A 24859-nucleotide genomic window follows, 5' to 3' on the forward strand; every position below is an offset into this window, starting at 1 on the left:
ACCCCTTTACCTCCGTGGCCTTTTCGCCCAGCGCGGAAAGGGATGGGAGGGGAAGAGGGAGGGAGGGGAATCGCCGAGGAGGGTGGGACTTTGCCGGAGCGTCTCTCCCCGCGGCCGCGCCGAGCAGTTGCAGAGCGCCGGCGAGCGGGCGGCGGGGTGGGCGCTGCGCTAGGAGCGGGCGCTGCGCGGAGCCGCCGCGCCGGGGCGAGGAGCGCACGCCGTGCCGGCGGGGGACAGCGCGCCGCGGGAGCAGAGCCCTCCCCGGGCACCGGGACCTGCTGTTGGCTTGCCGCCTTGCTTTATCCTCTCGGTTAATTTATTTTTTCCCCACCTATACTTTGATCCGCTGGGATTTTTTTTCCTCCCTTTCCTGCAGAGCCTCTCCCCGCCCCAGTTCCCTCCCTCTCTAGAGCCAGGTTGGATTTTTTCCTTTTTCTTTTTTTTTTTTTTTTTTAACGTTACTATTCTGATTTTTTTCAAGCGGTGAACAGAGGGAGAGAAAGAGACAGAGTGGGCAGGAGGAAAGCGCTCTGTTCGTCCCCTCCGCCGCCACCACCTCGACTTGCGGAGAGGGGTCGGGCCGAGTGGCGGCGGGAGCAACCCCTGCCTTCCCCCGGGGAGGCGACCCCGGCTCGGGGAGCCGCCGGAGGCAGCCACCGCGAAGAGAAGGGGGCGCAGGCAAAGAGATGCATTGAAACTTTCCGCGCAAACTTTGGCGTGAGTGCGCGAAACCGAGCGAGCGCGGCGCGGGTGCCTGCTGCCCCGGCGCGGGGAGCGCGGCCGCGGGCGGGCGCCGCTGTGGAGCTCGGACTGCCCAGCGTTGGGGGCCGAGCAGCGGCGGCTGGGCGGCCGCGGAGCCTGCGCTCGGCCCGGCGGAGCGCCCGCAGAGAGCAGCGGCAACAGCAGCAGCAGCAGCGAGGGCCGGCGGAGAGCCGGGCTTATGGAGGGGTGAAACCGGAGACCCCGAAGAGGAACCTTCCTTTTCCCGGAGAACCTCGCAGCGCCCGGCCGGCGGCACCCCAGCAGGAGGAGGCGGCGGCGGCGGGCACGGAGGAGGCGCGGGCGAGAGCGCGGCGGGGCGGCGGCGGCGGGGCGGCGGCGAGGCGGAGCGCGGCGGGCCCCGCTCCGCTGCGTGCGCCGGCAACCATGAACTTTCTGCTCACTTGGATCCACTGGGGGCTGGCGGCGCTGCTCTATCTGCAGAGCGCGGAGGTAAGCGGCGGGGACTGCACGGGACCGGGGCTTTTGTGCCCCGCGTACGGCGGGGGAGGGTGTGTGGGACGCCGCGATGGAAAAGACTTTTACCCCCCTCTTTTTATTTGTTCGACCCCCCTCGCCTCCCACCTGCTCGGTGCGATGCCTCCGCGCCGCTGGCAGCGGGTGCGGTGGGTGCCCGCAGCGCACACACGTGCGTGCAGCGCTGCAGCGGGGAGGGGGGGGGGGGGAGAAGCGCTGCCCGGCTCCCCGCAGCCCCCCGGAGCGGCCGGCAGCGCCGTGCGGAGTGCCCGCGCACGTGTGCGCGCATTGCACGCCCCCAGCGGGGGGCTCCCACCGGGGAGGCGGCGGCGGGGCCGGGGGTCCCGCCGGGGCGCTGCGCGGCGCGGAGTAGGGAGGCAGCGCGCTGGCTTCTTGCATCAGCCTCGCCTCCCGTCCTCGGGTCTCCTGACATTGCAAAAGGGTGTTTCGGCGGTATTTGCCTTAGGTCCCAGCTCGGGTTCGTGCCGCCGAGTGGAGTTCAAAATACCTAGCTGGAAAAACAAATAGAGATCAAAGAGGACAAAATGGATCCTGAATTTCTTCCAGATTGGAGGAAAAAAAAACCCCCCAAAATCACAATACATATCTCCTGCACCGAGATTACAAACCAGTGCGTTTTTCTCTTCTCTTCCTCCTCGGTCACTTTTACTTTTGCCTCATTGTCATTCCCGAGGGATTAGAAACCAACTCTTCAACTCTTCCTTCTTTTCTTTCTCTTATTTTTTTTTTATTCATTTAATTAAGAAGAAAGGCAGCGTTCTGTGGAAACCTCTCCTCTAAATCTGCCTTTTCTAAAGAGTCAAGAGGGCTGTGTTGCCAAGAGATATTACAGGGTTTAGACAGAGTGCCCACGTGAAAGTGGCTGTTCACTAGGCGGGCAGGGATTACGTTTTAAAGGCTATAACAGGTTAGTTCTCTCCTGCCATTTCTGCCTGGCACTTGGAGAGGACGCGGGCCAGATCATCTCCCACAATCGTGATAATAAACGTTGCAAAGTAATTAGTTATTCACATTGTTTGTTCAGCACCGATGCTGGAAGGTAACTCCCCAATTAGGAGCCATTTCAGCTGTAACCGAAGTCATGCAGCCACTGCACGCTTTGTTTCTAGCCTGTTATATCTCTGCTTTCTCCAGTGACAGCCGCACATTGGGCTGTGCTCGATGGGAACCGAGGCGCAGCTCTCTCTCGAGTGTGGCACACAGCAGCTCCGTGCTGCCTGCCTGCCAGATTTGGCTCATGGGACAATTCTTTCCACTCTCCAAGAGTTTTTCCACCGTCACCTAAACCGGGGATTTCTTCGCTTCCCAGCTCCTCAGTAAACTTGTGCAGCAGTGTCTGTTCCCGGCTGTAGGTTAGACAACTCTGTACCCGTGTCTAGTGATAATACCGTTTAACCCTCCCCTTGCTCCTTCTCCCCTCCCCTTCCTCTTCCCCAGAGGAGGAAACGGCCGATCAGGTAGAGTCCAGGTCCTGTCCTTAGGAGCTGTGTAAAAGCCTCGTGCTGCCTTTTCTCCTGGGCAGGAGGATGATGCCGATGAGAAAAGAGAGAGGATAACGGTGGGAAAAGAAGTAGGGAAGAATTAACGGGGTGTCGGTGGGGTGGGGGTGGGGGGGGGGTAATGCTGTGGGGATATATACATGAGAGATTGAGAGATGTTCAGGTATCTGGGCAATGCAGGCCATGTAAGAGCTCAGGCAGATCAATGGTGAGGTCTTGCCCTTCAGTTCTGTCCTTATTTGTCCGTTGATTGCCTGGGCACCACGGTGATGGGAACGTTAGAAATACCAGCAGATCTCACGTAGGCAGCTTGACGGTGTCTCTGGGCATGGCAGAAGGCATGACTCTTCACGCTGGGTCTAGGGTTTTGTGCTTTGATGATAACATTTATCTGTACTGTTAATCTGGCTGTTGTGCTGAATAAAACCTATCTAGTTAGCCAGGCGTGTTGGAGAGAATTAAATAAAAGCCCTGGCAGAGGCTGCATTGGGAAAGCGGGGTCCAGTGTGTGTGGGGCAGCTTTCCTGAAGGCAAAGGAGGAGGGGTGCTTCTCTGGTGAAGGTGGTAGGGGGATGACTCCTTATTGTTATGGTCACTTCTGCAGCCAGGCAGGGACAGTGGGAAACTGTGCCGTGGTCGGGGCTGGGTGGTGCTGATGCCACAGGTGTCTGCCTCTGCTGGTGGCGACAGCCTTTCTGTGCAGGAGAGGGTAGAAAAGGTGGTTTTGCAGTGCCACCCTCCCATATGTTGCTGTGCTGAGCTGCGGTGCAGTCCTCCAGCTCCGTGGGGTCAGAGAGGTTGCATTGTTGTCCCCTTCCACCACCCCCCCTTTCCTAAAGAACAGGGTATGGTCGGTCATTCTCCATCTTCCTTTGTCTGCGATCTTGATGGCAGCCTGGTGGCAGGTCACCCCTGATGAGGGTCTGGGAGCTCTTCTGTTCCTGCCCTGAACTGCAGAGGGACCTGGACACACCAGCTGTATTGCCATAGGGAAGAGGCAGGGATCAGACAAGGAGGGAGGGAGAACGAGCCTGTGACTAGACTGCTAATGATCACACACCCACCAGGCTCCCTGCCTTTGGTGTGCCTCTGTGCCAGGCCATGGGGAGCCACCAGAACCTGCCTCTCTAGCCTGTAGGCAGCCAGGGCACAGTGGGTCACCTTCCCCATTGCTGCTCCAGGTCTGTGCTCAGAGGACAGGCTGGGAGGGAGCACTTCTTTGGAGCAGGAAGAGAGAAGCCCATGCTGACATCTCAGAGGGGTTTGCTGATTCCTGAGCAACCCCAAATCCGCTCTGCTGTCTGCCCTGCTTCGTGTCAGAGGTGCCTTGGCTGTGCTGGCAGCTTTCAGGATTACTGACCTCTGTTTGCACGTACAATGGAGAAGGAGTGCAGTGAGTCCTGTCCCCCCCTCCCCTTAAGCAGAAACCGCTGAGAATTTCTAGCGCCTAAGACGAAAAGTGCCTTAACTCCTGTCCCAGAGTCCCTCTCAAAGTGGATGGATTGTTTGTTCCAGTCCTAAACAGTTACAAAGCTCTTTTAATGAGCCTGCACAGATTAGGGGGAGGGGAAGGAAGAGAAAGAGTGCTGGTGGTAGTGGTGAGGGGGGATGATGGTTAGAGAGGAATGACATGATTAACCTTTTCTCTCCCTTCAGAGTATAATGTGCTTGGGACAGGGACTTGGGGAGAAGGGGGACAGGGAAGGTGCAGGTTTATTTGTTAGGGAGAGTTTTACTCCACTGCGGGATACGCATTTGCTGCAACCTCTGAAGGGCACAGGAAGGAGTTTCCCCTTGGTCAGCCCCATTCCTTCGGTCATTTATCCTGCTTTTGAACCCAGGAGTTGCTTCCACACATATGCAAAATGTTGAAAATCTATTTGAAGGAAATCGTATTGCAGCGCTGTTGGGTAATGCCAAAAGCCAGCAGAGGAGAGTGTGACCTTCAGGCTCCCACCGAAGGGCATGCCAGGCCTTGTCCCTTGGAACGCTTCTGGTTCCCCATTGCCCTGACTGGTATGTAGCAGACTGGTTTAAAATGAGGCAAAAGCCCCTGCCTTGCCTGCTGTTCCAGTGGATGGGCTTTGAGGGCACTAGCCGCAGGTGAAAGGCACTGCCAAAAGGGCAGGAGAGTTTCTTGGTATAGTGAGCAGAAAGCATGTTACTGAGTTCTGGGAAACCTTCTGGGTTTCTGCTGAGAGCTCCCTGGGAATCTTAAGCCCTCTACAGACTTGGTACTGATCTTGTTTCCCATCTTCAGGGTGGGATCACAACCCAGGTCTAGGTGAGTTCCACGGCAGCTCAGGCTCCTGCTCCAGTATGTCAGGGGCAGGGGAAGGTGCTGGCTGGGCGCAGGTGAGCAGCGGAAGTGTGTGTCTTGCTTCTGCTTCCCATCACCTGTGCACCATACGTGCGTGCAAGGAGGCAGAGGGCTTGGCAGCTGGCTGGGCAGCCTGGCATAGGGTAGAATGACTCTCAAAGTGTCTCTGAGCTAATTTTGCGCAGTCCATCACGGTCATTCTGTGTGCGAACCCAAAATCCCTTTGCAAAAGGTCCTGGGGGTGTTGTGACTTGGATAAACTGACTTGGCTCGTGATCTTCTTCCTGTGCTCCAACACCGATTGAGGCGTTTCTGCCCTTGATGCGGTTTTCTTTTGACCCTTAGGCTGTCAGGCACTGAGTGGCTTTGGAAGGCCTCTGCAACCTTTGCTGCCTCCATTTTGTTCCTGCTGTTGCAGTGACCTTCACACTTCAGGAATGAAACTGTTTCTAGGAACCTGCTTTTTAAACTGTTGTCCCAGCGCTGAGATTGCGCACCCAGCCCTCTCCTCCCCAGAGAAGAAACAGATCCACATACAGGGTGGCACAGGTCTGGGCTGCTGAGTTGTGCCCAGGTACAGAAAGACTTTGGTTGGAATAAGTAACAAGGAGTTCGATGAGGGGGACTTTAGACAAAGGGAACTGTGCACAGACACAAAGGAGCGGCTGGGAAAGGGGCTTCTAGGGCTTTGCTGGCTCTCTTGCCCCCTCCTTTTAAAAGCTGACACTTTGGGCTGCTCGGAGGGTAGTGCTGCCCTGCGCATGGGGCTGCCGGGAGGATCATAGGTGGTGGATTCCTGTTGTGAGCTTGGGGTGGACTTCGGTGTGCTCGGTTCTGTCTGTAGCTACGACATAGAGGGCCTTTTTCTAAGCCTAAATGCAGCGTGTCGCTGATGAGGCAGTATTTTTGTATGTATCACCACTCTCTTGTGGGGCCTCTGCTGAAAGACAGCAGGTTCTGGGGTGGGTGGCGTCACACAGGTGGCAACATAGCTTGGAGAAGTGAAGAAAGCTGGGCATTTTTCAGTTCTGGTTCAGCACAGAACAGCAGGGGGAAACCTGACTTGGCTGGAAAGTTACGTCAGAGCTAAAGCCCTCATGCAGAGCAGGAAGAGTGGAGTTTTTGGTTCACCTGGAATTAAAAAGGCTTCCTTAGCACAGTGGTGTCACGCTTCTCCATCCCGGTCTGGGGTGGGTTACCTGTCACCACTCCTGCCTGTGTCAGCGGTTTGGAAACGCCCCGCACCCCAGAAGGCAGAAGGAGTGAACGCAGAGCTTGGGGCCTGCCTGGGTTTTGCCCAGGAGAAGCCACAGGGAGCAGAGGAACGGGAGCATGGCCATGCAGGGGCTGGGGACCGGCGCCGTTAGGTGAGGGTGTGCATTGCCTGCCCTTCCAGAGGAAGGGAAGGAAACCTGGGCGGTTTGGCGGTGCTGTCGGCAAAGCCGTGCTGTCACAGCTGACTGCCCTGACACCCGGACAGACACCAACACCTCGGTGGCCACCGCTGCTCAGCACAGACATCTGTGACACTGGGAGGGGAGCGATGCCCTTTCGTGCCTGGCCACCCTTCCTTCCCCTGCGCCCTCCTGAGGGGATTCACCTTTCCCAGGGGAAATGGAAGCCAGGGGAGAAGAGCGATGCCCCCCAGGCCCCACTGGTCATGTCAGCAGTGGAAGGTCACTCCCGTTACTTTTCTTCCCTGGGCCCACATGTGCTTGCTGGTCTTGGCTCGCAACCGCCCAGGGTCGCTCCCGAGGGACCCGTTTCTCCCTCCGGGGCCTCCGTCGGCCGCCGCGCTGGAGGCCCGGCCGCCGCCCTCCCGCCTGCCCCTTCCCCGGGCGCGGGGTCGGTGCGTCCCGCCCGTGTCCCGCCCGGCTCCTCGGGGGCCGGGAGGAACAAAAGGCGCCTCTGTGCCCTCCGGGGGGGCCGTAACGGCTCCACCTCGGGGGCGTCCCCTCCGCCTCCTGCCCGGGAGCCCTCCCGCGCCCCGGGCCCGCGCCGCCGCTCCGTGTGGTGACCGATTTTCTGTTATCTTTGCAGTTGTCGAAGGCAGCTCCTGCCCTGGGGGATGGGGAGCGGAAACCCAACGAAGGTAAGCGCGGGGGGGCTGCCCGGCGGGCGGGGGGCGGGCGGGGTGGCGGGGGCCTCGGGGGAAGGAGGCCCGAGCCCCGGGAGCCGGCGGCGGCCAACACCGCCACCTCCCGGGGAGCGGCGGCGGGAGCGGGGGGCCGCCGCCATTAACCCCTTCGCTGCGATGAGCCGCGCCCCCGCCTCCTCGCGGGGCTGGGGCGGCCGCGGGTCGGGGTGCGGGGACCGGGGGCCCGTGGGGCCGGCCCCGGGGCTGCCGGGGGGCCGGGGCGTGCAGCAGGGCCGGCCCAGCCCACTGCTGGTTTCCGACAGCTCGGAGGGAAACTGCGTGCGTGCGCCTGTGCACATACACACGCTCATTTATATATATATATATATATATACACACACACATGCTTGCGCACACAAAGAGCCAAGTAGCGGCGAACAGTTTGCTAGGCATTCGCCACAGTGCTGTAGGAAGGGATTTGTCATCTTCACTGTGGTGGTGCCTGGCTGCGAGGCCAGGGCTGATCCCTGAACAAAGCCTAAAGCAGCGCCCCGGCTCCAGCCAGGTCTCTGGGGGAGACAAGGAGAAAAGGGCAGCCCAGGGTGGTTTTCTGGAGTCGTGGCTCCTGACAGCCCCAGGTACCCCTCAGTTACGTTATGGCTTAGTGCTGTACAGAGCCAGGCTTGAAAAATGCACCCTTTCACTCCAGTCTGAGCTAGCAGGCTTAGCAGATTCAGGAGGCAGCAGTGTGATCCAATAGGTTCTACTCAGTTCATTGCTTGTGGTCCAGTATGGGCAAGGCAATTGCCTGCTGAGGAAACAAGGTGGTGCCTTAGCAGCTGTTGTGATTTTGTGTCTGCCCAGCTGCCCAACGGCTAGGCTGTGGCATTGTCCTCTGCCTTGTTGGTTCGTGCAAGGAAGTGTAGCCCAGGAGAATGGTGAGCCCCCCGGACAGTTCGTGATGCCTCCCACAGGAGCCCTGTCTTGTGGACCCCAGTGCGTTGCAGGAGGTTGGCGTTCTGTCTGCAGTCCTCAGTTCAGAAGTGGGGTTAAAGGGCTGTGGACTCTGGAGCCTTCAGGCTGAGGTGATCATCAGCTGCTGTAAGATCATCCCGACCGTGTTTTCCCCGTACCTTTGTAGCGGAGCAGACCGTTGGCTGCGTGGCAGGGTCTGGCAGAGGTCTTGCAGGGTCCCCACGGGTGGTGACCTCCCGCGTTATTCCAGCTGGAGGTCAGCAGAGGGCTCTAGCAGTGTGGGCCCACATTGGCTTTTTTTGTGTTGTTGCAGTGGATTTCAATTTCTGTAGCTTTATTGATGTGACAGGCTAAGTGTGCATTGCCAGGGGCTTGTGGCAGGCTGTGTTTGGGATAGGTGTCCATTTTGCATGGGCAAAATTTGCTGGCAGGCTGCCGCCTGTTGCGCTTGACCCTTGCTCCTGCTGAAGTCAACAGAAGAAGGTTCAGTGACTCCAGAGGGATCAAAATGGAGCCTGCTGTGAGGCTTATTTTGGTAACCAGTCCTCTGCTGTTGGTAGAAAGGAGCTAGTGTCCTCATCTGTGCCATTTGTTCTGTGCGACTACCTTCCTGGCGAGGAGAAGAATCGAACAATTTAATTCCCTGTCCCAAGAAGGCTGATGGGATCGCGGGAGAAGTTAGTCTGGCAATGTGAGGGGTGAGACTTTGGTGCTGTTGCCTTGGTGCTATTTCTGGTTCCGCAATGCAGATATATCTGTGAGCTAGAAATCAAGACTCTTGGCATCACCTTCTTGGCTCTACTTCCATCCTGCTGTTTGACCTTGGAGGTCCTCTCTCTGTACCTCAGTTTCTCTTCTGCAAAGAGGAGACGATGATGTGCCTGTGTTCCACGAGGACAGTCCTGCAGCTCCTTCCACTGGAGCTTCTGGAGGCTTTGGGGTTGGGGTAAAAGGTGATTTTGTGTCTTTGGCCATTTCGTGCTTGCTCTGAGATGTCGAGTTGTAACAGGTTTTTACTCAGGATAGATTCACTCTGGTTGGAGACTGTAATTTTAGCTTCAGCCGCTACCCTTTTGTGCTCAAGAGAGCCTTCCACATGTTTTGTGGCACGGGAAGTTGTAGAGGAGGCAGACAAACACTCTTTGTTCCACGAGAAAAGATTTTCTGGTATAAATAAAAGAAACCACCAGCACTTGTGGCTGCACTTTTATTTTTAAAAGAACAGTGTGTCTGCATTGCTGCTAAGCCATTGATGGCAAGGGAGGCAGAGTGATTGTGAACTTGTTCCTTTTCTAGTATAGCATGTTCCCACTCAACTGCTCCAAATTTGGACGTAATCCTGCCTGCTGTGGCTATGCTCGCCCTGAAGAGTTAATGTGGGCCCAGACTGGGTTTTAACCTTACTTCCCCTTCCATTGACAAAGAAGAACCTCTGACTCAAATCTGGAGGTGTTTTGAGGGGTAGGAGAGTGGGTTAGATGCGGGATTAACTTTAAACGTGGGCTGAAGCCCGAATTGCAGGAAGGGAGCAGGCCAAGTGTTGTTAGTCCTTCAGTGACCTTCCTATGTTTCCCCGTGAAAGACAGACCTTCTTCCGTCCCTGGCACAACCAATGGAAAGGAAGCACAGTCTGAATCAGCCTAGCAAAGTGTGGAATATGACTCCCAGTACATGGGAGTAAGTGTAGGTATGGTAGCAGGGGCAGGGCTTTGCTGTGAGGGTGACTGTGCCTCAGTCATGTGCTCTGGTTTGGGTGCTAACTGTGCAAATGAACTATGGAGCGTTGCACAGTGTCCGAGTGAATGCTCTGCGTCCGGCAAAATCAAAGCCTTCCATGGCAGGATCTTTAGACTGGCAGCTGGAGAAAGATTCCCTGTTTCATTTTCAGAGGCTGGTTCAGACTTTGGAATACCGTCATATGTTAAAGTAAGGGCAAAATCTCTTAGATTCTTTAAGGAGAGGATTTGGTCATGCCACATCTCCCAGATCTCAAGTATAGTCATGAGGGTGCAGCAGTGAAAGCAAAGGCTCTGCTAAAGAAGTTGAGTGTGCTGTTCTGTGGCCAATCTGTAGTCAGTATTCTCTGGTGTAATCCAGCTGTTTGTGCAGTGCAAACATTTAGGAAGCATGGCAGACATTAATCAGGTTCACTTCAGTTTTTGACTCTGTTTCGGTTTCTTCCTCCTTTATGCCCCAGACTGCTGCGGTGAGCAGCATTTGATCTGCACAGGTAACTGCCGCTTTCCCTCCCTCTTTTCTTCCTCCCTCCCCTTGACGTAGGTCTGTAAGCATTTTTTGTCCAGAACTGTGCCTTCTCTGCCAGAGTTCCCAGATCCTTCCTGCTGGCACAGTGTGAATGATCAACAGTGCAGTTCAGCCACTGTCATTGTGCCTACAGAATTTCCCACGTATTAAATTGTTCAACTTGTTAGAATATACACTGTGGCTATGGTCATTCTGAAGTGGAACAGGAAGAAGGAGGTAGCCACAGACAAGATAGAAGAATAGACAGGAGGCATACTGCAGTTAGGAGAAGAGGAAAGAGGAGGGGAAAGGACAAGGAACAGAAACATGCTGTCTTCTAGACGAGGAATACCAACAAGCAGTCCATGCCTGCCAGGCTACATTTCCCTTTCACAAGCTACTTTCTCTTTTAATAGCTGCTCACGCTTTCTGACACTTCAGACTCCCTGGATGGAAGCTCCTCCCCGCTTGTACCCGCTCTCAGCACTGTGGCACTGTCAGCTCTGTGTGACCTAGAATTAACTTTCAACAATTAACTGCAGGCTGTGAGCTCCAAGCCCTGCAGCTTTTGCATTTTTGTGGCAAAGTAACCTTTATGCCAGTTTGTCACAAGTTCAGGGCACTTTAGAAACGCTTACTGGAGACCATTTTTTTCCATGATGCAAGCAGTTTGCTCTTATCACTCTGAGTTATCAACCATGGTGTTGTAGGACTCTGCATACTGTACAGGTGGATCATTATAGTGCATAACAGCATGGGCAGGTACTATCTCTTTGTGTGTACTCTTATCCTCTGCTCCATTTGGGACATCCTCCTTTACCTGCATGCTGGTAGAGCTAGGAGGCTTGGAGGGCTCTAGGTACTGACTGTTTGCAGACCTGTACTAGCAGCTGGGTTTTGTGTGTGTGTACTTACCTATCCAATTTCTCATCTCTTTAATTCTCTCCAACCCTTGACCAAGCAACAGAATGAAGCTTTGGCAAGAGACTGAGAAACATTGAGAAACGCTTGTGAAATCAGTGCAGATCGCAAGCAGTTAGTGTTTGCTCCATTAGCAGGGAAGGAGGGAGATCATGGCAGATCCACCCTGTTGCCCCTCCCACACTGCCTCGTTGTGGTTTGGTAGCCAAGTGTATGGTCTGGTTAATCCTGGGGGTGCTGTGGGCTTGCTTTCAGTCTTTCAGTGGGCGGCTTGATTCCTTGGTCTGGGAAAGTGGTCAGTGTGGAGACACGGAGGCTGTGACTTGTAGCAAGTGCTGTTGTGGCTCTGAGGTGGCCTGTTGAGGTGATGTTCTTCATGAGCAAAAGAAGTGGCTGACTGGAAGAGTGAAGATACGTGAATGCATGGTTCAGAACCTTCTGCTTGTTCTTGGAAGGGTCTCTGCTCTGAATGCTGTAGAAAGGATGCTTCTGGCTTATTCCCTTGCCTTCTAAAAGCCACTGGGGCATCCACTGGCTGTTTCTGAAAAGGGATAAATGGCAAATCGGTGAAGGGTTTTAACCTACAGTGCAGATCATCCTCAGCAGCCCCAGGTGCCTTTTGGCTGAGCTAGTATACTTAGTGGCAGCATATCCAAGTGTATGGGGGATAGCAGGGTATATAAGTGAGGCTGTGGTCTATTTTGCCTCTGCCCTAAAGCAGCAATAAGGAGATTGTCTCCTTCTGTCCCCACTTGATTTGTGTGTGTGTGTGTAGGGGGTAGAGACTAAGGACTTAGGCCTAGCTGGAAGACTGTTGGTGAAGAGCATGTGGTACATGTGTTGCAACTGTCTTGTCTCATTTTAAGGGGTGAAGCACTAGATGTACTTGAGCTAAGTTTGCATTAACTTGTTCCCTCCATTCCTTCTTTTAGTTATCAAATTCCTGGAAGTCTATGAGCGCAGCTTCTGCAGGACAATTGAGACCCTGGTGGACATTTTCCAGGAGTACCCTGATGAGGTGGAGTACATATTCAAGCCATCCTGTGTGCCTCTGATGAGATGTGCGGGTTGCTGCGGCGATGAGGGCCTAGAATGTGTCCCTGTGGATGTGTACAACGTCACGATGGAGGTGAGGGCCCGACTTGCAAGCTGGCATGCTTGGGTGAAAGGAAGCAAGTCAGCCATCACAGCCACTCCAAGTCTCAGCTCCCAGCTAATTCAGAGGAAGGGCACCCTACCACAGGGAACTGGAGGTTATCAGATCAGGACTAACCTATCTCCTAACCATTGTACGCGGCATTGCACCATGCAGGGTTAAAATATGAGTTGCCCATGTCTAATCAAGGCTAAGCGGAGAATCTGGTTTTTTGGCTCTGACCTTGCCAGTGCCCAAATAGAGTTGCTAGGAGCATGCAAAGGAGCATTTCTGCAAAGGAGCACTTCATGTTTAAGATAATGCAAAGGAGCATTTCTGATGCTCTTACCTCTGAAACCTCAAAGAAGATGCTCTTTGGGCCCGTGGTGCAACTTCACTCTGTGTTTGGTCCACACAGCTGTTGATCTGAAAGCAGCTGGGTAGTGCAAGAGGGGAAAGCCTGTCAGTACTCTCTCCCGGAGGGCACGTGAGGTCAGCCTTTACCAACAGAGCAGGGGATTTGGATCATTAGCTACGTTGGCACAGCAGGGGTGGAAAGGGGCTCTAAGGAACACACTGCTTCAGTGTCAAGTGGAAAAGCCTTTGCCTCTGGGCATCCTCCTCCTTTGTTTGGAGGCTGCTGAATTCATTCCTTGGAGGAGACAGAGATGGCTGTGATAGAAAAGGCTGGGCACATGGGGAAGATGTAAACTCTGCTTTAGAGAGCTTTGTCACCTCCCTTGTCTGCAGCCTGGATCCTAACTTGTGCCCACAGTGGTCCATTACCCTTAACCCATAGCTCCCTCACCTACTTTTTCCTTCAGCCTTTTGAGTGGCCACTGTGAATATTGCCATCACTTTATGATATGAATGAGAGACATGCAGTACTGAGTGATTAACCAGTGAGCTCTTTTTACATGTCATTTGAGCTGTGTTTGAACTCTGGTGGGGAACCTGTCTGTGTCCTTCCATGGCTCTCTATACTGCTTTTCCAGTTGCAGGCTCTAGCTTGGGCCTGAGCATGGTGTAGCTGGGGATGGTCTTCCTACCATTCCTTGCTGAATCACAGTTTTGGGCTGATATACCTGCATGCCTGGAAGGGGTCAGAGGCACTTGAGCAGATCTGTGGTGCAAATGCTAGAGCTCATGGTTCAGTCAGGTTCTGGGTTGAGAAACTGTGACAATACATGCATCGCTTCTAATATAATTACCCTGGAGGCATCTGGGACCGGGTGATGGACAAGGTCTGGCCCTGCAGGGCTGCTTTAACCACAGATGACCAGATTTACATTGTGTGTTGAGTCACTGACAAAGTGATATATCAGCTGGGAAGGAATGGTGGCATACGTAAAAGGAGTCAGATATGGAATTTTTGCTTGGGCCCTTGTGTTAAACCAAAGCATGCTTCTATGTGAGAGCAGGCTGGATACTCCTTTACCGTCCCTCTAGCATCAACCAGGGACAGCTCAGTGAGAACCTTGCTATGGTGTTACACCCTCTGCCATGTCTTTCTTCAAGGCAGTCCACCAGTGCTGGCACCTTGAATACATGAGCAAACAGAGCTTTGGCACGAGTCTGGTGGTGTTGCTTGCTTGTGATCAAAGACCTTCCTGACTGGGAGAATGGGGCCTCAAAGCCAGCTCAAACTCTGCCATGCTCTTCCCAGGAGCACCTGGGGTGCAAATGCTTTGCTGTGCAGCAGGCTGATTTGGAGCTGTGAATATAAATAGTGAATGGGCAGTGACCCTCTCTGTTTCTTTCATTCCAGATCATGAGAATTAAACCCCATCAGAGTCAGCACATAGCGCACATGAGCTTCTTACAGCACAGTAAATGTGACTGCAGGTGAGAATGGAGCAGCACTGGTTCCTCTTGCAATAAACTTATTCTGAACCTTTCCTTTTTCTGCCGTTGGGTTGGGACTGTTGTCCAGAGGCTTCTGCAGTCTCCTCAGCTGGTTTGCAGAGGGATGGCTGAGCCTGGGAAAAGAAGTAATTTGCTGCTGCGGCTCCTCCATCTCCAGATATCACAGGTGGACAGTGCTAGCCTGCAACCTGGGGTCTTCTGGCACTGGCTGCCAGTGAGATGCAAAAGGAGAGCAAACACTTTGAGAAGGACCACTAAACCTGCCATGGGCATCCTGCAATGCCAGCTGTGCATGTCCTTCCTTGGACTTGGTGGGACCTGGGGATAATACTGGAAGCATATGTGGTAAGCTCCCTTCTAATGAGGCCTTTGTTCTCTCTTCCCCCACAGACCAAAGAAAGATGTCAAAAACAAACAAGAAAAGTAAGTGACAAGCCTTTCCTCCTTTCTCTTTTGGTGGTTGGTTGGTGTTTCCTCTCCCCACTGCCCCTTGCCCTTTTCTTTGGTTGGAGGTATTTACTTGGAGAAGGTGTTTTTGGAAATGGCATATGGTAGTGCATGGGGCGACACTCTGAATCCGTTCCAGGTGGGCACAGAAACCCAGATCTGATGGTTGTTCCTTCATACCCCAGTCTTGGAGCTTGCATGACCCATGGCCATGGCAGTCATTCCTAATGCTTTACTCTGAGTCAGGGAGGTCTCGTCGTGTGTGTCCTACCAGAATGGATTCAAGGTGCAGCCCCTAATCTCCCTTCCCTCTTCCTGGGGTGTTTCTGGTTACTGCAAATCGCTGCCTTTCTTTATGATTAATTTTTTTCTTGCTGCTTGAGTGAGTACTTGCTGGCTTCTTTCACAGCAGCTTGGGTAGGAACTCTGCTGGCTACACGGAGAGGTGACAATAGAGGTCTGGTGGAGGCAGGACAGATGCCACGCAGGATGTGGCTCTGGTTTTGGTTGGGTGGGGGCCAGGGAGGGTGTAAAGGGAGGTGGATGTCCTGTCCGGGTCTTGATGGAGGCTTTCATGAGAGTTTTTTCAGTCTGATGGATTTGCTCTTGTGACCTGAAGGAGGTTAAGGCACAACCTTCCCTTTCCTTCCTCCTGAAAGTAAAAACGATGTGGAAAGTAGAGAAATAAGCTCTTGTCCTGCAGTAGCTGCAGGGATGATCACAAAATGTGGAACAACATTGAAAAGAAAGAGTGACCTCTCTGGTGAGAGTCAGCTGGACTGTGCATGGCTGGGGTAGCAGCTCTGCTGGTCAGAAGTATGGAGTTGGGAGAGGAAGTGAATGAATACTGGGAGATGAGGCTGAGCAGAGAGCAAGCAGGAGAGTGAGAGAACTTCTTTCACCCCTCTCCTGGTGGTTGTGTATTTCTAGCTGCCTTCCAGCCTCTCCTCCTCCCCTTGGAAATCTGCTCCTGGCTGCACTGGGCTGTGTGCAGCTGGCACTCCTCTCTGAGCAGGGCCGTGCCGGGGACGGTCGGTCTGCGTGGCTCTGCGGTTTGAAGGTGTGCGAGAGTTGGGTCTGTGTGAACTCTGGTGAGGATGGGTGTGGGTGAAGCAGCCAGCCTGGACTGCGTTGCATTCCCTTTCCTCTTCTAACAGCACCTTGCCTGCTCTTTGCTGGTTCTGCACTCCCTGGGGAAGGAAGGGAAGGAATGGGAGAGACTGGTGTGCTTTGATTTGTGCTGGATTGAAAGTCCTGTTATATTGGTGCCCCTCTCCTCCCTTCAGGTCGATTTTCCTCCCCTCACCGCCTCCTTGTGACTCCTGACATGTAGGGCAGAGGCTGGGAGCAAGCTGATGCTCTTGACACTCATTCCAGTGAGACGACTTGAACAGGGCTTAAGAAACACCTGTGGTGCTTTCCCTTCTGTCCCCCATGTCCCCATCACAGCTCCTTCCTGAGGTGGGCTGTGCCAGGGAATGAGGGAGCCTTTGCTGAACTACTGCAATGCTGGGGCTCACTTGCCTGACAAGCCCTGGTGCTTTGCCTAGGGCCTTCCCCTTGCATGTCTCTCCTTTGGTCCTGTGCTAATGTGGCTCAGAAGCAGCGCAGGCTCCAGCCTCCCTCTCTCCCTGTGCTCTCACTGGCCTGTAGAGGTCCATGGTTAGTGTCTAGGCCTGCCCAAGAGTCAGGAGCTACTGGTGGATTTTTCAGAATGGAGTCAGTGTGTTGGCTCCAACTGCTCATCTGTCTGACAGATCCACGTGGAAGGCAACAGGAAGGAGGGAAAGGAGGGAAAATCTGAAAGCTGCTTGCTGGTTATCTCCTGGGTGTCATAACTAGGTCAGGCCTCCCTTTTTCCCCTCCAGTGCTCAGGATAGAGGCTGCCAGAGGGGAGGTTAGCAGACATCCGATGAGGTCTCCTGGAGCCCTCCAGACCACACGCAGGAGGTGGGATGGGTAAGCAGAGCCTTCAGGCTAGACAGCTCTCTCCCACACAGTGCTGCTGTGTAGACCAGGTCTCACCCCTTGTCTGCAGGGTGCTGAGGCGAGGCCCCCTTTGCTTCCATCCCAAGGCAGGATCACCACCACCCTGGCAGCAGAGCTGTTGGAGCTTGGCTGCCCCCTCCTAGGCCCGGTGCTGGGCTTTGCATCAGGTCAGAGCAGTTTCCTTTTCCCTGGGGAGAGCCTCTCCCCTCAGGTTGCCTCTTGTCAGTCAGTGTGCGCCCGTGCTTGTCGCTTGGAACGGTTGTCTGCACTCCCTGCGGTTGCGTGATGCTTTCACGAAGCTTTCTGTTCCTTCCCCTCATGCCCTGTCCCTTTCCCACTGCCCCTGTGATCTGGAGGGGCAGCAGATCTGCCTCTGCTGGCAGCAGCCCTGCTGGCGGTGGTCTCTGAGTCCCCTGGCACTGGCTTGGCCATGGGCAGGCTGGTTGCGGTGCTGGCAGGAGCGCAGGAGGGCCGGTGAATGTGTGTGCGAGGTGGAGATCTATGCTTCGGCCTTGGGACCTGCCGTCCAGTCCTGCCCCATGTGCTTCCCCCTCCCAGCAAGGCACATGGCTGTATTTTTTTTCCTCCTCTTCCTTGCGTTTTCTTCCATTTTCTCTCTCTCTCCCTTTCTTTCCTTCTCTCTCTCTTTCTCTGTTTTTTTTTTGTTTTGTTTTTCTTCCAGAAAATCAAAGCGAGGAAAGGGGAAGGGTCAAAAGAGAAAGCGCAAGAAAGGCCGGTACAAACCACTCAGCTTGTACGTTTGTGTCCTCTGCTTGTAGACTTTCTTCCCTCCCTTTCCCCAAAGCAATCCGCCTGCTTGCTGCTCATGCAAATCTCACCCTCCCTTCCCAGTCACTGGTGGGCTGCAGATCCTGCAGGGGCAGCACTGGTGGTGGCACCGCTCTGGCACTGAGGGCATCTCAGGGAAGGTGGCTTTAGCTTGCTTGGCTTTCTAATCATCAGTGGTGACAATTCTCCCAAGGCACAGGAGTGCGGACGGGCGGGCAAGCGCCCTGCGCCCTCTTCTCAACACATTCTGGTTGCAACTCTCTCGTCCGCTTCCCCCGACTCATCTTGTGCCCTCACTGCTACGGTGACTGGCAACAGGGAGGCTGGCGTCTGCCGTGCATGTGTGCGTGTGCGTGCGTGTGCGTGCGTGTCTGGTGGAGTCACAGGCGGAGAGGAGAGGTGGGACGGCGGGAAGCTGGAGAGGGGGTGCTGGGGAACCGGGTGGGCTCGCTCTCTCCTTTCTTCTCTCTTTCTGCTGCATTTGGTGGCTTCTCTCTCCCTGTCTTTCTCTGTCCGTTTCGCTCTGCCTCTCTCACGGCGTTTCACAGAATTCTGCATTGTAAATTCACGACCCCTTCACAGGACACTCCTATGTCCTATGGTGGCAAGGTTGGGATGGGGCTGTCAGAAAGGAGGGCAGTGCTGGCTGCAGGAGTAATCATCTGATGCTGCAGCCCAGCTGCTTTTCAGGGGAGGAGAGACCCTGTGTATTTAACTCGTTTAGCCGCTGGCCTCTTTCTACTGGAATAGCCCACTTCAGAGAACGCCTTTCATTGATAACGTCAGTAGCTGGCTGGGACCTCTCACCTTCCCATCCTTGCTTTCTCCTTCTTCCTCCCTCTGGCCTGTGCCTATGGATCCAATGCAGCATTTGTGAATACTGTGCAGAGAGCCTTTTTTCTTTCTCTTTACGCTAATGCAAAGGGGTGCTGTCCTGGGGCTGCCGGGGTGCTGCTGGAAAATCCATCAGCCCACGACGCTCCAGTGGGCGGCATGGGGGCTGTGGGAGGGGGCAGAGGGATTGCTTTGATGTTTAGGGTGTTGCATGTGTATTTTCTTTCTGCTGAAGCGCTGTAGCTTAGACATCTTTCCTTTTGCCTTTTTGCAGTCACTGTGAGCCTTGCTCAGAGAGGAGAAAGCACTTGTTTGTACAAGATCCCCAGACCTGTAAATGTTCCTGCAAATTCACAGACTCACGTTGCAAGTCGAGGCAGCTTGAGTTAAACGAGCGCACTTGCAGGTTTGTGTCCTGAAGGATGAAATACACAAAGAGAAAGACAGAGAAAGAGAAAGAGGGGGGAGCTTGCTTCCTGCTAACTTCTGGCACCAGTGCTGTATGATTACTTCTTTTCGCTGTCCTACGTGGGCCAGAGGGCAGAAGGGCTAACTGAGATGAGGACAGTTTCCCTGTGTCAGAGGGCAGCTGTGCATTTCAGATGTGCTGTCAGGACTTGGATGGGGATGGCTTCTGGAGACAGGGCATTTGTATCTAAGGTATCCTTTCCTGTAGAACAGAGTTCATCTTGCTGAGGTAGCCATAAGGAGGGTCTGTAGCCCTCTGTACATTATCTGTATGCAAACTCTGAGCATACTGTTGGATAGAGACATATCCTTAGCTGACTAGGATTTGACCACCCCTGCCTTCCAAGCTCTTTTTATGTGGCTTGTAGGTACTGCTGTATGCAGAAGGAGGAAAGCCAGGCCAGGATCCTCCTTCAAGGCTCTCCCCACGTTCTCCTTTGTCTCTGTTCTTCTAAAAGCCAGGAAGAGTACCCTGTTCCCTTGCACTGTGCTCAGAGTTCCCTCTCCATGTCTTGGCCAGAGTTGTGTTTTGGGGGGCTGCACTCAGCGTTAAGCGAAATGTGGCAGGATTAAGTCTGTCTCTGGGTGAAGGCAGGCAGAAGTCTGCAGTTTGAGTGGGAGACACGAAGACACTGTGTGGTTAGCGTTTGTTCAGAGATCCATGCTGTGCATGTGTCGTCTGAGTGCTACCTGTCACACACCATCTGTGGCATAGACACGTGCAGGAATGGATTCCTTGTTCTCAACTGAGTGGTTTGGTGAACTCGGGGGTATCTTGACTCACAGCAGCTGTGAGTGCATCTCTGGTGTGGGATCATTCTACCTAACCAGAGAGAGACATGGAAATGGGGTTGCTAATAAGCCCTTGGCTGTGACCCTGAGCTCAGGTCCCTCTCTCAGAGATCTAGGAGATTCCTCCTGGAGAGTGTTGCAGTGGCTGGATGGGAGAGACTAAGGGAGAGAGATCCAGGGTGCTCTGCGGCTACACCCTGAGAGAGGAGGCATCCATTTGCCTCCATTTCCGTGGTGGGAATTGGCTAGGTGAATGAGGCTGATGCAAGTAGCAAGTATTTCTTTCTGGTGTGAAAATGCTTTGTGCCCAAACGAGAGTGGCATTGGCACTGCCGCTGTGGTGGAAACTGCTCTGTATGCAGAGGAATTTTCTGGGATGCTGTTATTTCAGTGGGAAAGTAATTGATGTAGAAGCCAGAATAGAGCAGCTTCTGGAGTTAACCTTCTCCGAGCAACCCCTGAAGTGTGAGGCCAGACCTAATTTTCCCTCTCTACTTTCCCCAAACTCCAGATTAGCTGGAAATTACCCTGCAGAATTTGAAAGGTGAGAAATAGTAACAAATACAAATTAAAACCAATACCCCAAAGAAGTCATGATGGCAGAAGGAGTTTACTAGTTTCTCTTACTGGTTGCTCTCTTTGGTGGGATAATTGTCATTAAGGGAGGCTTCCAGAGCTGCTGTGTTGGCCAGAAAGATAGGAAGGAGTCATAGGAGTGGGTAGCTTATCTGTTTCCAGGTAAAAAGCTAGTTAAGGTGAAGTTGCTTGTGCTCTTTCTTGTAGAATTAGAATTGGACCCTACCTGGGAGGGTAAATTCTCGTTTCTCCTGCTGCTTCTTCAGGCTGTTGCTGATTTCTCTGGTGCTAACTCCTGCTCATGGCAGCTAGTCAAATGAGAGGCACTTTCTTTTTACCTTCTTTCCTGCATGAGGCCTTGTTGTCTGCACTGCTTCCAACCTAAACAAGAGGCTAGGTGGGGAGCTGAGGGAATGCGTCTTTCTGCATGCATTGCTTAGCCTTGTTTTTCTATGTGTTTGTGTGTGTCTATGTGTGCATGGTGTGAGGGTGCAAACAAGTCACTCTGCTCATCTGTGAGGAAGCCTCTGATTCTGCTCCTAAATTCCCCCCTGTGCCAGTACCTCCTTCCTGCCCTAAATGAACCTGGGGGAATAGAACTCATCGACCTGTTCATGGGTCGAGGTTCTCAGGTGTTTTGCCTCATCTGCACAGCACTTCACCCCACCAGTGACGTCATGCCATGTCTTAACACCATGTGCTCTTAAACACATTAGTCACCTCCCTTCCTTCCCTTCCCTGTCCTACCCGCACCCCCGTCACAAACACTAAACCCTGCTCTCTTTTTTGCCTTCCCTCTCCTCTCTAACAGATGTGAAAAACCGAGACGGTGAGCAGCGGAAAAGAAGGGGGAGCAGCCCTGTTTCTGGAGCCTGATTTCTCGCCTGGACAGAAAAAAAAAACAAAACACTAATCCAAATGAACCCTAAAAATGAAGGATCGGTAGAGCACAGCACTTTCAGTACGGACGATGGACTCCGGAAGGAACATTCCCCAAGGCACCCGCCGCACAGAATTCACCTTTGGGTTTTGAACTGTTTTATTTTATTTTTCTTTTCATGCTGCTAAATAACAGAGCCAGGAAGACTATAGGGGTGTATTTGATGGGTTTTGCCATGCATACATATATATGTGTGTATACATACATATACATATATATATATGTATATATATTTTAACCACATCTATATATACATATATGTATATCTTAACCACACACACACACATATATATATAATATATATATATATACTGATTATTTTTTTTAACATTGCTAATGTTATTGGTGTCTTCACTGGATAATACTCGACTGCTGTGGACACAAGCGGGCTACTTGGGGCATAAGAAACAAGCTAAGACTGGACTTGAGTAGAAGCGCTGGGTGTAAACTTCTTAACTCTAACTGACTTGTGCGGCCTCCGCTGTTTCTCTGTAGAGTGTGCTGTACCACAAACCACCTTCTCCTTGCCTGGGACAGGGAGGAGAGGTGATGGAGAGGATGGGCAGGGAGTTCCAAAGAGCGGCATCCTAGGGTGCGATGGGTCAAAGGCCAAGGAAATGGCCATCTCCGTGATCAAGGATTCCTCCTCCCCTCTCTTCCCCCAACCTTCGCCCTTACTCGTCTCATAACCTGCCTGCCTTGCTGGGACACGGGATGTCAGTGTACATTTTGCGTTGACTTTATTCGCTGTAGAAACTTTGCCAGAGAAACACGCTGGCTTCTTTTAAGGATGGTGGGCAGCTGATGCACACTAACTTTCCATTCAAGGAAGTATCACAGGAGTCTAGATTTCCCGCCCTTGGTGGCTGCAAAAGGACACAAGGCCTACAGTGTGCTGAAGCAAGAATGGGGACCGGTGCATAGCCACACAGTTACTCAGCACTGTCTGCTTTCTTCATGCACAGAGCTGCCACTCAAGAGCATCCAAGATGCTTACGGAACATTTCTGGAAAGGGATATTAATCAAAAGTATATACACAGTAGGGGGGTGTGTGTGTGTATGTGAATGTGTGCATTTGTGTCTGTGTGTATGTATGTTTGTGTTTTTCTCTCTTTTTTATATATATATATTTATTTTTATACATATATATATATAAAAAAATAATAATATATATGTATGCCAAGATCGAAGGGGGGAAAAGAATACATTTTTTGTTGCCTTCAGTTTATGTGCCCGGTGTGAACGACCCTTAAGAACGTCAAGATTTTTTCTTTTTTTATGACATACTGTAAATACCAGGCCCCTTTTCCATGTCTTGGGCTGGAGAATCAAATGTGAAGGCAGCCGGAATCCCTAAGCCGTGTCCGAGAATCTTGGCTATGTGTGTATCTGCAATATACGCTGTGGTGTATGTGAAACCCACCGTACACACGCGCGCACACACACACACCCCTGAAAGCGTGTTTGTACATCTATGTGGATATATATAATCTAGTTCTGTGATTAAAATTATTATTATTAATAATAATAATCAAAAAGGTACTCGGTCTGTGTCAGAATGCTGCCAAACATCATCTGCAATTGAATTTTCAACGCCTGATAATGTACAACACGGAAGGCTTCCAAAAAGACAAGACAGTCTAAAAACAGACTCACAACAAGTGACTACTAACCACTAGGAACTCCCCATCCGACTGGTGGCTTTCAGGAGGAGGAAAAACACGCGGGTGGGTGCCTGCATCTGCAATGTGTAATACTCATGCTGCATCGTGCGCAAGACAGAGGCTTCCGATCGGGGGGAGGGAAGAGAAAGTGTTTTATATACTTATTTAATATCCCTTTTTAAATTAGAAATTAAACAGATAATTTAATGAGAGAGTAGGGATTTTTCAGTATTCTTTGTTAATATTTAATTTCAACTATTTATAAGCCGTACCTCCTTTTTTTTTTTTTCTTTTTTTTTTTTATTTGTACTGGTTGTGTATAAATTTAACCTTCCCCTTGTCCCGTCCCATCTCTCCCCAATTGTTGGCAGAGTCAGTAGCATGTTATGGGCAGTTATTTAATTAATTTCTCTAACACCTACCCCTACACATTCCTATTGAGACAAGAGTTAGATATACATCTACATACTATATATATATTTGGCTATGTGTTTGTATATATATATATGTTTATGTATATGTGTGATTCGGATTAAATAGACGCTACGATTTTTTTATATATGTAAAAAGAAGAAACAGGAAAAATAGAAAATTCTACATCTTGAATCTCTCTCCTTTTTAATTTTAATATTTGTTATCATTTTATTTATTGGTGCTACTGTTTATCTGTAATAATTGCGGGGAAAAAAGATATTAACACTACATATTGTGTCTAGTGAATTTTTTCAAGATATTCCTTAGTACATATTTATTTTTAAACAAAGAAATTACAGATATATCTTAAACAGCGACGACGACGACAAACAAACTTTTTTTTGTATTAAAGAATTTAATTCTGACCTTGATTTCCTTTGCCTTCTCCTTCTGCCTTGCATCTTGGTTGTCTTCCATTGTGTAGCAGTCCCTCCAGCATTGCCCCTGGAGGATACAGGGCACCAGCAACCTGCCAGACGGACTCTTGGATTTGGTCCCAGAGCCTCCAAAACCATCTAGGTACTTAAAGCCTGGTGAGATGAATGGGAGGTAGGCACCAAAATATATGTGTGGAGCTCAGCCCGAGTTCCCTGCTCTGTGAGAAGAGGGTGGTCTTAATGGGCAGCAATGAGGGGCAGGACTTCTGGGTTCCTTCCCAGTCTCTGATGCCAAGGAGCATGGTGATGGTCCCAGGCCTGCCTCTGTCTTGGGAGCCAAGCCTCGTGTGCTGGGCACTGTACAAGCACGAGTAGATGCGATCCTGGTGGAGCTTACAATCCAAGATGAAAGCAATGCTCTGAGCCTGCCTGTCACTGGTGATGGACTTGGTGTCTGCAGTTGGAGCAGTGTGTGTAACCCACTGTCAGCAATGCTTCAGCAAGACCTCACCATCCTGGACATCGCTGAACAAAGAACTGTCCAGCTCTGAATGTACTCATCATTTCCTGAAGGATTTTGATACCATTGCATCTCTTGTGAAATGCTTTGGGGTCTTTGGGAGGAAAAGCTCTTCGGAAGTGGTGTCGTTTCCTTATCAGCCATGGAGGTGAGTGTATCATGTCCGTCATCTGGCCACACTGGGAAGGAGCATACAGGATGTTCTGGATGTCTGGGAGGCGACTCACCTGGGTTAATGCAGACCACTGAGTTCATGGCTGCCTCAGTCCTGCTCTTGCAAAGGTGAAGGATCTGGCTTTTATTTGGGGTGGACTTCGGTAGCTCAACAGGTGGATCTGCAGTTGCAGCCTTTGCAAAGGGCAGAATGGACGAAAGACGACAAGTACTCAAGGATGCTCTGGTTCATCTTGTTCCCTAACGTCTTGAGTGCAATAGAGAGGTGAGAATGTGAGCAGGGGCTGTCTCTGTGCTGCTGCATGAGGAACCCAGAAAGTTGCTTCCTTTGCGTATTCATCACCAGCATTTGGTTTTCGAGGATCTATGGGCTGTTTCACAATGGCTGTGCAAGGTGACGAAGACAGCCTATCTTCAATAGACCTGCATTGTCTCCGTCGCCTGGGAAATGTTTACAAGTCATCAAACTGAAAAGGTTGACACCAGCAGGTCACTATTGCTCCCTCAGGCTGAGCTGGAT

The 24859-nt window shown here is 52.1% G+C and overlaps 2 protein-coding genes across 12 annotated transcripts in view; one reads left to right on the forward strand and one right to left on the reverse strand.

Moving 5' to 3' along the window:
- Positions 1 to 6914, reverse strand: part of GTPBP2 (GTP binding protein 2) — a 220971-nt gene extending 214057 nt beyond the window's left edge. Inside the window, exon 1 of the mRNA XM_065679962.1 lies at positions 6911 to 6914. The gene's annotated coding sequence lies outside the window, so the exon portion shown is untranslated. The remainder of the gene's footprint in view (positions 1 to 6910) is intronic.
- VEGFA (vascular endothelial growth factor A) lies at positions 466 to 23633 on the forward strand. Of its 11 annotated transcripts, XM_065679964.1 has the most exons (9): positions 466 to 1212; positions 7117 to 7168; positions 12226 to 12422; positions 14197 to 14273; positions 14685 to 14717; positions 14881 to 15027; positions 17413 to 17484; positions 18628 to 18759; positions 21001 to 23633. In XM_065679964.1, exons 1-9 carry the CDS (start codon positions 1147 to 1149, stop codon positions 21020 to 21022), a joined length of 798 nt encoding a protein of 265 aa, XP_065536036.1. In that variant the 5' UTR covers positions 466 to 1146; the 3' UTR covers positions 21023 to 23633. The 11 variants fall into 11 exon arrangements, 10 of the variants coding, with proteins under 10 accessions (XP_065536036.1, XP_065536037.1, XP_065536039.1 ...); XR_010612900.1 differs by lacking the exons at positions 17413 to 17484; positions 18628 to 18759; positions 21001 to 23633 and adding exons at positions 16610 to 16700; positions 16817 to 17399; XM_065679965.1 differs by lacking the exon at positions 18628 to 18759.
- Positions 23634 to 24859: the final 1226 nt, after the last annotated feature.

The sequence above is a fragment of the Lathamus discolor genome, chromosome 5 (genome assembly GCF_037157495.1).
Source record: "Lathamus discolor isolate bLatDis1 chromosome 5, bLatDis1.hap1, whole genome shotgun sequence".
Taxonomy (NCBI): domain Eukaryota; kingdom Metazoa; phylum Chordata; class Aves; order Psittaciformes; family Psittacidae; genus Lathamus; species Lathamus discolor.